The sequence below is a fragment of the Helianthus annuus genome, chromosome 10, assembly GCF_002127325.2.
Source record: "Helianthus annuus cultivar XRQ/B chromosome 10, HanXRQr2.0-SUNRISE, whole genome shotgun sequence".
Classification (NCBI taxonomy): domain Eukaryota; kingdom Viridiplantae; phylum Streptophyta; class Magnoliopsida; order Asterales; family Asteraceae; genus Helianthus; species Helianthus annuus.
In genome coordinates this window covers 47,092,107-47,104,938 of record NC_035442.2, presented here as the reverse complement: position 1 = coordinate 47,104,938, position 12,832 = coordinate 47,092,107, and the positions used below count along the sequence as shown (strand labels likewise).

General features: G+C 35.9%; 1 protein-coding gene and 1 long non-coding RNA gene across 2 annotated transcripts; both read left to right on the top strand.

Moving 5' to 3' along the window:
- Positions 1 to 1,378: 1,378 nt before the first annotated feature.
- On the top strand, positions 1,379 to 4,175 carry LOC110885424. The gene is made up of 6 exons (XR_004869519.1): positions 1,379 to 1,512; positions 1,589 to 2,888; positions 3,037 to 3,422; positions 3,530 to 3,731; positions 3,823 to 3,888; positions 3,978 to 4,175. It is a non-coding gene; the product is annotated as an uncharacterized LOC110885424 (long non-coding RNA).
- Positions 4,176 to 6,965: 2,790 nt separating this feature from the next.
- LOC110882180 (DExH-box ATP-dependent RNA helicase DExH5, mitochondrial-like) lies at positions 6,966 to 10,182 on the top strand. Its single transcript, XM_022130262.2, has 13 exons — positions 6,966 to 7,017; positions 7,154 to 7,203; positions 7,339 to 7,542; positions 7,626 to 7,748; positions 7,831 to 7,941; positions 8,032 to 8,436; positions 8,766 to 8,805; positions 8,934 to 9,063; positions 9,160 to 9,266; positions 9,353 to 9,433; positions 9,525 to 9,569; positions 9,650 to 9,752; positions 9,847 to 10,182. Exons 1-8 carry the CDS (start codon positions 6,966 to 6,968, stop codon positions 8,978 to 8,980), a joined length of 1,032 nt encoding a protein of 343 aa, XP_021985954.1. The 3' UTR covers positions 8,981 to 9,063; positions 9,160 to 9,266; positions 9,353 to 9,433; positions 9,525 to 9,569; positions 9,650 to 9,752; positions 9,847 to 10,182.
- The last annotated feature ends 2,650 nt before the right edge of the window (positions 10,183 to 12,832 follow it).

Sequence of the window (12,832 nt, the reverse complement as noted above, 5' to 3'; positions counted from 1 at the left end):
AAAGATTCAGAATTATTAATCCAAAAAGTTTCCAATCCAAAATGTAAGATAACATAGATCCTTGAAAAAGACATCGAAACAAAATTGAACCGAAACAAAACCATGATAGATAAACATACCAAAAATCTCCAAACAATTGATGATCGTGTATCGATCTACCTCACTGTAACAATGTCATCAATCTTCAAAATCATCCTGACACACTCTGCAGCTAGAGTTATTGCACTAGTGCTCACAATGGGTGAATCCGCATCCACTTCGATTCGAAACTGGTGGGACTGGGGATGGGGGTGGATACTTCCTAGAAAACCCGTGTTTGGACCAGATCTGGAGTTTAATAAAAGCTCTAGCAACGGTAGCAATGGCGGCAGCTGGAAGAGTGTTCTTTTAAAGGTAAGATCCGAGATCCGGAAGATGGTTAGATCCGATAAAGTTGGGCTTTCAGGTGGCGGTGGTTGTGGGGGTCGCCGGTGAATCCGGTGGTTATGGATGTAGTGGGAGAGAAGGAGAGGTGAGAAGAGGGAGAATGAAAGAACAGAGTTTTTTTTTTTTTTTTTTTTTTTTTGTATGTTTATATATATAACTTTTTTTTGCTAAACTTTTTTTAAGTTATTTACATAGTTAGTCCCTGCTTCGTTAAAATGACAAAATTGCCCTTATGTGCAAGGCACATGACAAGATTTAACGAAAAAAACTAACTGGGTTAGGCCCAAAGGGTAAAACGTGCTTGATTTTTAAACATAAAGGACAAAACTCGTCAATTTTAAACATAAAGGACACCGCCTGCAAAGAGGCATAAAGATAAAGGACAATTCTTGCAATTCACTCGAGAAAACAACAAAAACATCACTATATTTAAATCTTTATAATAGAGAAAATTTAATAGATACTAAAGTACACGTCTATATTTAGAGACTCATATCCAACCTTCTATTTTTAATGTAAGTGTGTAGGAAGAATAAATAATAATAATAATAAATAAGTGTTTATGGTAAGATAAAGAGTTTCGCGTAAGACACTACTACAAAATGTAGCATTAGACAGACGGTGTCAAGGATTTGTTTTAGACGGTGTTAAAGTAATAACACCGTCTTAAAACCAATACCAATAAAAACGTTAAGCTCTTTTAAGTAAAATATTCTATAAAATTCAGAAGAACACCGTCTAATGCTTAAACAACGTCTTATACTTATTTCTCCAACCTTTAGACGGTGTTGTCTCTGAACACCGTCTTATAAATATTCAATAAAATTCAAAAAAACCCCGTCTAATGCTTAAACACCGTCTTATACTAATTTCTGCATCCTTTAGACGGTGTTGTCTGTGAACACCATCTTATAAACTTTCAAGAATCGCTGCACATAACAACCACCAAAACCTTATCTCTTTCAATTACTTTCATCTTACTCATTCAATTCCCCCTTCTTCCTCATTCAACTTCTTCTTCATTCAAGTTCAACGCTGCCTCACCCACTCAAACCATCGGTTATGCTAAACCTGCTTAGTCTACAGGTAATTTGATTTGAAGGAGTTCAAAAACATCTTAAGTGTTCTTAACTTATTCCATTTTATCTAAATTATATATTAGGTACATTTGAGCAAAGGCAACCAAACCTAGTAGAGCAACAGCTTCCATCACGAGCCAATCACTAAATCTAGGTGACCTTTTTTGGAATTTTTTTGTAGATTTGATTTTTTTTTTCTTTTGAACTTTGTTTATTGATTGTTATTTGGGGCTGAACTAACAGGGATTAGTTTATTTGTTTGCTTGGTTGACCAATGCACGCCACAATGTATGATAAAATTTCTAAGTGAGATATTACCCTGAATCTCTAATGCCTACGTTGTTTTAGAATGGCTAACGTGTTTATAATCATACTCAGATTTGTATGTATTATATGTGGATTTTTATTAACAGATTTTCAATTTAATATCAACAAATTAGTGTGAGTAATATGTTGTGTTCAAATAAATCTTGCTTATTACTACTTTTTATAAAGATTTCTTTTTTCCACAGTTTCAACTAGGGGTGCAAATGAGCCTAGCCCTAACTCGATTAAGCTCGATCTCGTTTAACTTATGAAAACTCGAGCTTGAGCTCAGCTCTTAGGTAGTGTTTCAAGCTCGAGCACGCGCGACTCAGGCTTGGCTTGTTTATTTGTATTACCTATTAGTTAATTTATATTAATTATAATTATTATTATATATAATTTAGTTATTTTTTTCATAATTTTTAAATATTAGTTATTATTATTTAAAATATATGTTTAATATATTAATTAAAAGTTATATAAACAGTGAGCTTGTTTAAGCTTGCGAGCCGGATCAAGCTGGATAAGCGAAAGCTGGGCTGAGGCTCGTTTACTAAATGAGTTTGATTTTAAGCTTGGGCTCGGACTTGAGCTCGTTTAAGCGTGTCCCGAGCTGAGCTCTAGTTGCTCGCGAATAGCTCGGCTCGTGTAAACCCCTAATTTCAACCCTTTCATGGTAAACATCATAGCAATATGTAATGACTTCATTACATATTAATTAGTTTGACAAACATGATCTACAAAAAAAAAAATCACTAGCTTAGTGTTATGAGTCGATTAGCCAATGAGTTGAATCTGTCACATATACATTATGTCAGTGATTTTATATTTAACTGTATTTTTTTATTTGCATTGATATGGATGCCTGAATTGTGCAAGATACAACACCAACTATAAGTACTTAACTTTTTTCAAACTAGTCATTACCATTTCGGATCAAACCTTGTTAGATATCTCCAGGTTTGTTCCAATCTATGTTGGGTGACATCAAGGCGATGATCAGTTATTTGTAGAAGACTTCAAAAGGCTAAACTTTGGCGACATTCACTCTAATTTTCACTCAAATTTAGTGTTTTTGTAAGTGGCTTAATCTCTTGAATTTGTATAATTGTTTGCTGTAAGTTTAACGACCTTAGAGCATTACAAAAAGACATGTGTCTTGACTGTTTTAGATTTTATACCGGGTAGTACTTTATGCTTTATGATATGTACACTGGATTTGCAGGTCAATGGTGACTAAGTCAAAGGTTGTTACATCAAATGGTAAAAAAGAGTGCCATTCACGCTGTCCTGTTATTACAATCTATCACATCTAATGTTGACGAGTCGTCCGAGCCCGAGCTTGACTAGGCTCGAGCTCGAGCTCGGCTCGCGAGTAAAACCCAAAGCTCAAACTCGGCTTGACTTGACTCGGCTTGAGCTATTTTTAGAACATCCCAACTTCAATATACGCAATAAGTTTGAATAACTGCTAGTTTACTAGAGTGCATCCAAACTTCAATATATTTTGCTCGAGTCTAACTTAAAATATGCAGGACGACATTGAAATTATGGCAGACACAGGTTTAGAAGCTTTTAGATTTTCCATCTCTTGGTCCAGACTGATCCCAAGTATTTTACCATAATTGTCTAATATCAGTTATAACAAAAACTTTTGTTTCATAACTACTATGAAATATGATAAAGTCACGTAATGGGTTACTATTTTGCATATGCAGGAAAGACTACATTGCATATGCTGATGTTTGCTTCAGAGAATTTGGTGATTGGGTCTTGCACTGGACTACTTTTAATGAAGCTGTTGAGAGGATCAAATGCGACCAAAACTTTTTACTACAAGGCTGGGTTTGACCCACAATTTTTGTCAAAACCAAGCGTGGAAGGGAAGGAGGCTGGGTTGTGGAACGGCTTTTGAATCAGGTAATGTGAATCAATAGTTTAATATTTTTAAAGTTTTTATGACCATCATCTTTTTGTATCCGATATATGAAGATTCTTTATATTTTTGAAGTTATTGATAGAGCTAGACCGGAGCTGATCAACGCAAGGGCGTTTACATAATCGGTTCTACCAACAGGTACATGAAACACTTAATTTTTCCGTAATAATTACTAATGTATGATAGATAATTTGTAGTTATTGATCTTGTTGGCATAATTATTCTAGGCCAGAGGTGATGGATCAAGCAGTGTTACGACCCGGAAGGTTTGGGAACAATTTAAACCACTTAGATTCTTAATTTTTCCGTAATAATTACTAATGTACGTTTAGTCTTTTTTTTAATGCCTACTTATGCATATGAACTATTGATGCGTGTTAGTGTGTATATTTTTAGGTATATATTTTAAACCCTTTTTAAACTTTTTAGCCAAGTTTTAAATTTATAAAACACGATATTTACTAACACTACACACACATATGGGCAAGTGCACCCATCGTGGACGTAGTATAGTGTTGGTAAGATACCGAGGTCGTCCAAGGACACAAGAGCTTTTAGTACCGGTTTATCCTCAACGTCTAATCAAATCAAAATGTTAGAAAAGATTTTAAAACTAAGAAAATAAAACTAACTAAATGCTGAAAAATAAAAATAAAAATAAAACAGATAGACAAGATGAATCACTTGGATCCGACTCGTGTATAGTGTAACCTTTGATTATTTTCGCACTTTTGCACTTGTTTAAGAGATTATCTTAGTTATTGTAGTAGGCCCCTCTTTTGAAGGTGACGTTACCCTCAACCCAGTAGTTTGAGTTAGCAGGGATACAATCCTAAAGGGTCGGATTATTGAAAGATAATTAATTAAGTTATTAATGCAAATTATGGTAGGCCCATCTTTTGAAGGTGAAGTTACCCTCGACTAAGTAGTCTGAGTCAGCAGGGATACAGTCCTAAGTAGCCGGGTTATAGTATTAATAGTAGTTTAACTTATGAGGGGGTCAAAGAGTTTGGATCCCCGTCATCCAATACCTTTGGGTATTGAAGGAGACCCTACTAAATTTGACCCAGGTCCCTTGCAGGACCTCTAAACGCTCAACAAGGGCAAGACTCTTACCAAACCGTTCCCTTAACCTCCGACCAGGTAGCCATCATACCTCCATATAGACCGTGGAGATATGAATGGTGAAAATCTTTTATTTTATATAGACAGTAAAATAATGTTAAGACACCACGGACAAATGATAAGGAAGAATCACCTTTAACATAAGAAACTAGTTATTAAAGTCATTAATACAAAACCAAATAAAAAGTGCAAAAGATTAAAAATAAAAAGTATTACACTAGACACTTGTCTTCACCAAGTGATGTAAGAGACTTAGGCAAACATGGCCTTTGATTGTCAAGAACTCTTACGATCAATCACTACAAAAAAAAATGCCATTTAGTGGCACACACTTTTAATGGCACTTAACTTTTGTGTCACTAATTTTAGCTTTTAGTGGCACTTTAGGTATGTCATACTTTGTTAGCACACACTTTTAGTGGCATTTAGCTATTAAGCCACTGTTTTAAGTTTTTAACGGCACTTTATATATTTTATATATGCCATTAAAATTTTCCCACCTTAAAACTTGAAACCCTTTGAAAAATTTTGGTTTCTCTCCTGTATCAGTAATTATTTTCACCCCTAAATTTCTTTTCCCATCATAATTCTCTACCCTAAATGTTTTTATCTTGTCTACTGTTAGGGTGTGGGGTGTAAGTGAGTAAGTTTTTGGGTTTAAACAATTACTGTTGTAAGATGGGCAAATTGTGGGGGAAGGTGCTCTAGTAATTTGCTAGATGTCGTACACTATGTATATGATTTTGGGTGTTTAATAAAATCCAGTCATTAAAAAAAAAGTAGATTATAATATTAAATTATGTTATATGTTAAAAGAAATTAGTTGTAAATTCATAACTCTTTTCCCTAATTCTAGAGTAAAAAGTACGGATAGTCCCTGTGGTTTGGTGAAATTTCACCTTTAATTCCCAAATTTTCAGAATTACACTCTTAGTCCCTGTGGTTTGACAAATTGTTACTCAGATAGTCCCTAAAGCGGATGAAGGTTACTCGGATAGTCCACGTGGTTTGACAAGTTGTTACTCAGATAGTCCCTAGTCCCTGTGGTTTGACAAGTTGTTACTCGGATAGTCCCTGTGGTTTGACAAGTTGTTAGTCGGATAGTTCCTGTGGTTTGACAAGTTGTTACTCGGATAGTCCTTGTCATTTCACACCCACTTAACCAAAAAAACTAACCTCCATCTACTTTAGGGACTATCCAAGTAACAACTTACCAAACCACATGGACTAAGAATGTAATTTTAAAAAGTTAGAAATTAAAAGTGAAATTTCACCAAACCTGAGTGGATTTTACTCCTAATTCTAATTGATGCTTTCATTGAAAATTATTGAAGTTCCCTCCTAATTTTACCCCCTAAAATTATTTTCCCAAAAATTTAATTTAATCATCTAAAATAAAGAAACTTCCCCGCCCACTTTTTCCCCAAAACCCAAATTCCCCATCATTCTCAAAACCAAACTGAACATCCCAAATAATCTTTAAGCAAATCGTAACTCTCATTCTCAAACTTCCCTGCCGATTCGACTTTGAGATTAGATCTCCACCATGACGACGACCAGCACCATCATGACACCGGTAAGCAAATTACCTGATTTGTAGATTTATTCACGTTCTTAATTTGGGTTGTTTTGTACGAATTAGGTCGTCATTTGCGGGGAAAGATTGAAAGATATACTATAGCCATGATGTATTGGAACAATCTCGTTTACTCGCCGTGATTCTTCAGCCGTCGAGCATCGCCGCTTGTTACCATTGGCATTGATGGACCCGTTGGTACCGGGTAAAACTTCTAATTTTGGTCCCTCACACTCCTGGCCCATTTCCCTTGTAATATTACCTCTCAATTCGTCATATAATGGTGTGATAATTAATGACGTAACATACATATATAGTTTTTAATAAAGATTGCTAATAAACTAAAAGTGAACCTGATTGGTCATAAGTGGGAATTATGAATCTAATGGAAAACACGTGGTTTCACTAGTTGACCCTATCTACAAAAGCCTCAAAATTAAAGTGACACTCGTGTCTTAATTCTCCTTGCAAATGATTGTAAGTGTTTATTATCCCTTGTTAGTTCTGAACAGGAATGTGGTTGTTATGGCAGAGGAGCGGGATGAAAAAGGGCGAGTTTGAAGGACGTTAGATGGTGTTGATCCGTTTTTTAAATAATATATTAGCATAGTTGGCTTTAGTTCCAAATTTTATGCCATATGAAAAGATGAATTTTCATTGGCCCATTGACGGTGTTGAGTCTTTTTTTTTTTGTGATTGCAGATTTGAAAGATGTAACTGAGAAGTTAATTTTTGGGCTCTTTGTCATGAATGTTGGTAGTGAGTGCAAGTTGGAAAATTTTGGGTGAGTATAATGAAAAATAGTTATGGGACTTATATTGTTACTGGTTCCACGAATAACATTTACATTTTACTTTCTGAAGAACCATAAAAATTTTAATATGCAGAGGCGAGGACGGGCGGGTCGTGTTCAACCCGGAGAGTGTTACCATCTATATCCTCGATGCGTCTATAACGCTTTCGCAGAGTATCAGTTGCCCGAAATACTAAGGACACCCTTGCAGTCGCTATGTCTTCAAATCAAAAGTTTAAAGCTTGGAAGTATATCCGAATTCTTATCTAAGGCTCTACAGTCACCCAAGTTATTAGCGGTGATGGTCAACTCAAATTTCGATAAATTGTCTATATCTTAAATAATACATCATATTTACTTTCCTCAATTGCTCGTTCATAGGTCCAAAACGCTATCGAGTATCTCAAGGTTAGCGGTGCTTTAGATGAGAGTGAAAATCTAACTGTATTGGGTATGCAAATATTTCTATGCTTTGTTCTTAATATGAATGCAGCATGCATTTTGGTAAATTTTTTTCTTGTCCACTCATTTCTTCTCTTATAGCATGTTTTTATAATTATTCATTAACATTTTTTTTATAAAACAGGATGGGCACTTGAGAATGATGGGAGCATACTTGGAGTTCTTTATGGACCCGGGATTAGCCAAAATGTATCAAAGTTTAAGACGGGAGCTTGACAAGTTAATTCAGTGTAAGGTACGTGTGTCACTTTGTTTTTTAATCGGTTATTTTTTATTATCATTTTGTTTTTATTTTATACTCATGAGCTTAACTTGTATGCATCAGTTAACGAATCCCAGAATGGACATACATACACACCACGAGCTTTTATCCGCCATACGGTTGCTTCTACCTGAAGATAAATGTAATGGCAAATTCGTATTCGACCGTCAGGTGTTGTATAAAGACTCAAAACCTTATATCGCATCCGTACCAGCGCCAGCACCACCAGCTTCGAGATTAGAAAGTGGACCAGGCGGTGACAATCCCAAAGGTCAGCTACAAACATTACTTATGAGAGCCGGGTGCCCTGCCCCAACCTACCGAACCACCCAACTGTCGGACAACCAGTTTCGGTCCATTTGTGAATTCAATGGGATGCAGATTATGGGGCACCCTTGCCACAACAAGAAACAGGCAGAAAAAGATGCTGCAGCCGAGGCTTTAGAACGGCTCACGGGTGGCAACAATGTAACTTTTTCATAATTGTTTGCTTCAATGGTATGACTAACAAACTGTAGGATTGTATTGAAGCCATTCACTAAATATGGACAGGAATCATATTTTTGTTTTGGCATCTTTTTATTTTGTTAATGAAAGGCCCATGTGAATTTTATGTTCTTCTAAATGACACAGAAAGCCCAGAAATCAAGAGAAACATAAATTATATCTATCATAAAGTAAACAGGCCAGCTTGGCTTGTTTATTTACGAGCTGAAATAGCTTTTTTGGAGCTAGTTGAGTTGTAAACTATTTGCACAACCCTAATTTCATCCACAATTCTCTCCTTCCCGATGCAGATTTCAATATTGGCCGGGGATTTCTTGCTTTTTAGAGCTGGTATTGCCCTTGCTTTCTTGAAGAACACCGAGGTTTATTATATATATATGTGTGTGTGCGCGCGCGCGCGCTTTTATTCCCATACAGTGGCTTATAAGTACTCACTCTATTATATTTGTTTGTTGTAGGTTGTACATTAATAGCAACAGCAACTATCAATGATCTTTTGGCCTAGTGGTTAAAGGGGAGGTGAGAAGCTTTGCTTCTCTTGGAGGTCCTGGGTTCAAGTCCAGGCAAGGGGGTTTTAATACTAACTTGGTAATACTAGCATAATAACTACTAACCCGGTTTTAATCCCTTTTTATTACATGTTTCTTCATGCTTATGTGTGCCTTTTACTTTTATCTTCGATAGATATGCTAGAGAAGACACATTATCTTCTGTACATATACGATCTTATGAAAAGAAAGCTGCTTTCATCATCAACAGATCCAAATTGCCCAGAAGCATCTCTTGTTGAGGTAATAAATTAATGGTTCTTTTTTTTCTGTATAATATTTGAAAAATATTTTTGTCTTATAGTTTCATTCAAAACTGTTGGTTTCAGGTATACCAACGCAGTTATGATCTATGTATGCAGCTCTAGCAGAAAGATTCTGACTGAGAACTCATATCTAAACATATATGGGTAAATTCTGTTTGTGTTTGTGATTGTGATACGTTCTGAGATTCCAATTTTGAAATTGTTTTACGACGTCACTTATTTTTGCTGATTCAAGTTGTATGATGCTGATCTCAACGGCCAGCAACTTGCGATTGTTGCAGTAAGTCACTGCTTTTTATTTTCTCTGTTAAAGATATATAGTAAATAATATATTCGAGGTCTTTTTCATATGGAATTCAGGGACTTTGTGAGTGGAGAGATGTTATTGCTCGTTCAGAAGATGAAAGTACCGGTTATATATTGCCAAACAAAGTTCTTATTGAAATTGGTCTTATTGAAATTGGTAATGCAGTAGATCTTTCATAATTTCATTCCTCTTTTTTTTTTTTTTAAATTTTGATATTAACTTATTATTTTTATCTGTTCTATTTCTAAAGCAAAGCAAAGCAAATGCCGGTGACAACTGAAAAATTGCGACACTTGTTGAAATCGAGACATCCATATATTGAGCGAAATCTTGGTTCAATCGTTGGCATCACTAAGCATTCCATGCAGAATGGCGCTGCATTTGAACTTGTTGCCAAGAAAATTGTTGAAGATGATTATTTAACTCGCATGAAGATTGTGAAAGAGATTCATGAACACAATTAAGTTTTGAGTTTTTATTCATACACTTGGTAGTTTATTTGGGTTATATGTTTGATCATTAAACTTAGATCGATACTTATTAGACATTTGGAATCTTTGGAAGATTGATTGAACTTTTAATTGAAGTGATTATTTTATGATTTCTACATTTTAAAATTTTGTTTTTATTTTTTAATGTAAATAAATGATAATTGTAATTAATTAAAAGTAATATGATAAACGTCAATGGCATTTATTTTGATGTGATTTTTGTGGCAAAAAATATGTGCCACTAAAAGCTCAAAATTTGTACTGGCAGATAAAAAAGTGCCACTAAAAGCCTAAAAACTTTGTGCGACACATTGAAAAAATGCCACTAAAAGGCTTTAGCGTCAGCGCTTCTTGTGGCACTTTTTTTGTGTGCCACCCATTCTTAAAAGGTTTTTTAGTGGCACTTTCTTGTTTTTCCGTGGCACTTTTAGCATGCCACTAGATGGCATTTTTTTGTAGTGAATCTTGGATCTCGAGACGACTCACACACTCTATGATGGACAATGGATGATGGTGGATGATGGTGTTGTGATGGTGGTGGGTGGTGGGTGAATGTGAGAGAGGTGCTGTGCCAAGAGATGAGTTGAAATGGCTCCAAGCACACCTATTTATAGGCTGAACAGAAGCCTGGGCACGGCCCCGTGCTCGCTGGGCACGACCCCGTGTCCGTCTGACACTCTCTCTCTTCATTAATTGTAATTCGCAATTACAATAAATGCGCCTGCACTACTCTGACCACGCCCCCGTGTCAGCTGAGCACGGCCCCATGGTGGGCAATAGAAGCTTCTATTAGTTTGTCTTTTCTGCTGCTTCTTGGGCACGGCCCCATGCTCACTGAGTACGGGGCGTGTTCAGTCTTCTGTCTTCTTTGTTTTGCTTGGGAGGATGCTGTCGAGGGGTCGGGCAATCCACTTTTGTCCCTTTTCTTGTATTTATGTTAGATTTTTGCTGTCTTTTTGCTTCTTTTGTTAATTTGAGCTCATTTAATCCTGAAAATACAAAAGGAAGACAAAAGCACACTTTTTCCAACATTAGTACTAAAAAATGGTTAGTTTTATGCCACAATTGATATAATTTATATGTTGCATTTTGCGTGTATCAAATACCCCCACACTTGAATCTTTGCTTGTCCTCAAGCAAAACTCTTTAAAATGTGGCTTTATTCACTCCCAAATGGAATGGGTAGAAGAGAAGGTTTTTGAGCTTGTCATAGAGTGTCGGGATTTTCCAAGATCGTTTAGGTTTTATTTTTATTTATTTACAATCCTATTCGTCATGATTTATTAAAAACATTTCATAAGATAAATTATTTATTAAGGCATAACATGCCTTTTTAAAATTCCATTTATATACAAGTTCAGATACCTCACGGGGGAAATCACTCACACTCGGCCAAAGGTGTATTTTTAGTGAATCACTCGAGAGCGGCATTGAACTTATTTCTACCATAGACTTGCCAAGCAATCAATCCTCCTCCTTTTTAACTTTATACATTTGTAAATATCAAGAGGTCTTTTTGGGTGAAGGGTTAGGCTTGGGCTAAAAGTGGGTGGTTGGGTTAGTGGTTAGTTGAAAAGGGCGAAAGGCGTAAAAAGCGTTGGTTTCGTAAAACATTTTGTTTTTTGTGATTTTTTATTTTTAATGAAGTATTTATTCAAACAAGCTTTTGTTTGAGGAGCTTTGTTTGTTTATTTCCAACTTCATCATCATTCATTTTTTTTTCAAGAGTCACACGAAAACCAAGCTTTGTTACTAAAATAAGGGGTAAAAAATGAAAAAGGGGTTTTGGTGGGTAAAAGGGTTTTGGGTTAAGAAATGAAAAGGTTTAGGCTCAATGGGGTTAACTAGGGGGAATTTTTGGGTAGGTGAAAAGAAAAATGAAAATAATGGTGTTGAAAGAAAAAGGGTTAGTCCTAATGCCTCCATCATTTACTTAATTGGGTTTAAGTTGGTAAGGACCGGGAATGAATTATCGTGGCAAGTTATAGAGTCGTAAGAACCAAGCGGCTATTCACACAAGAAATGAAAAATGAGCATTTAGTGTAAAGATGTATATTTGTATGCTCTATAAAGGCTCAAAACTCTCTTTTGTGGGAATGGGTTTTTACGTGATCAAGTATATATAATCAAATTTTAACTAAGCTTGTCATGCCGTTTCTTAATTTTGTTATGTTGGTTCTTTTTATCACGACGCTATCGGTTGTAAATTTGTAAAAATATAACCTTGTTAGAATTAGAATTCCCAACTTAAACTTAGACAAGTAAAAAAAAAAGAAAAATTGAAAATTTTTGAAAAAATTTGGGGTGATTAGCGGTTCCAATAGAGTTTTGTGTAAGGCTTGTTATTAGGACTTGCAAAATTCAAGGTTTTAGCATCCCCCCACACTTAAATTACACATTTTCCTCAATGTGTCCCAAAAATAAGTTTTTAGGTTGATTGAATGTGTAAAATGGTGTTAAAAGCAAAATTTTATGTTACTGCAGTCTGGACACGGTCCCGTGGTGACCGGGCACGGCCCCGTGTTCAGGTGCCAGTAACAAAAATAAAAGAAAAGAAACAGAAGCCTGGACACGGGGGCGTGTTCAGTGAACACGGCCCGTGTCCAGTTACCTGAACTGGGCAATTTTTTGCAGGATGTTCAGCATGGGGCCGTGTTGGCTGGACACGGCCCGTGCTGAGCTTACTGTAATGAAGAAATTGTTGTCGGATGACCCTGTTTTCGTGCATGGGGCCATGTTTCTCGT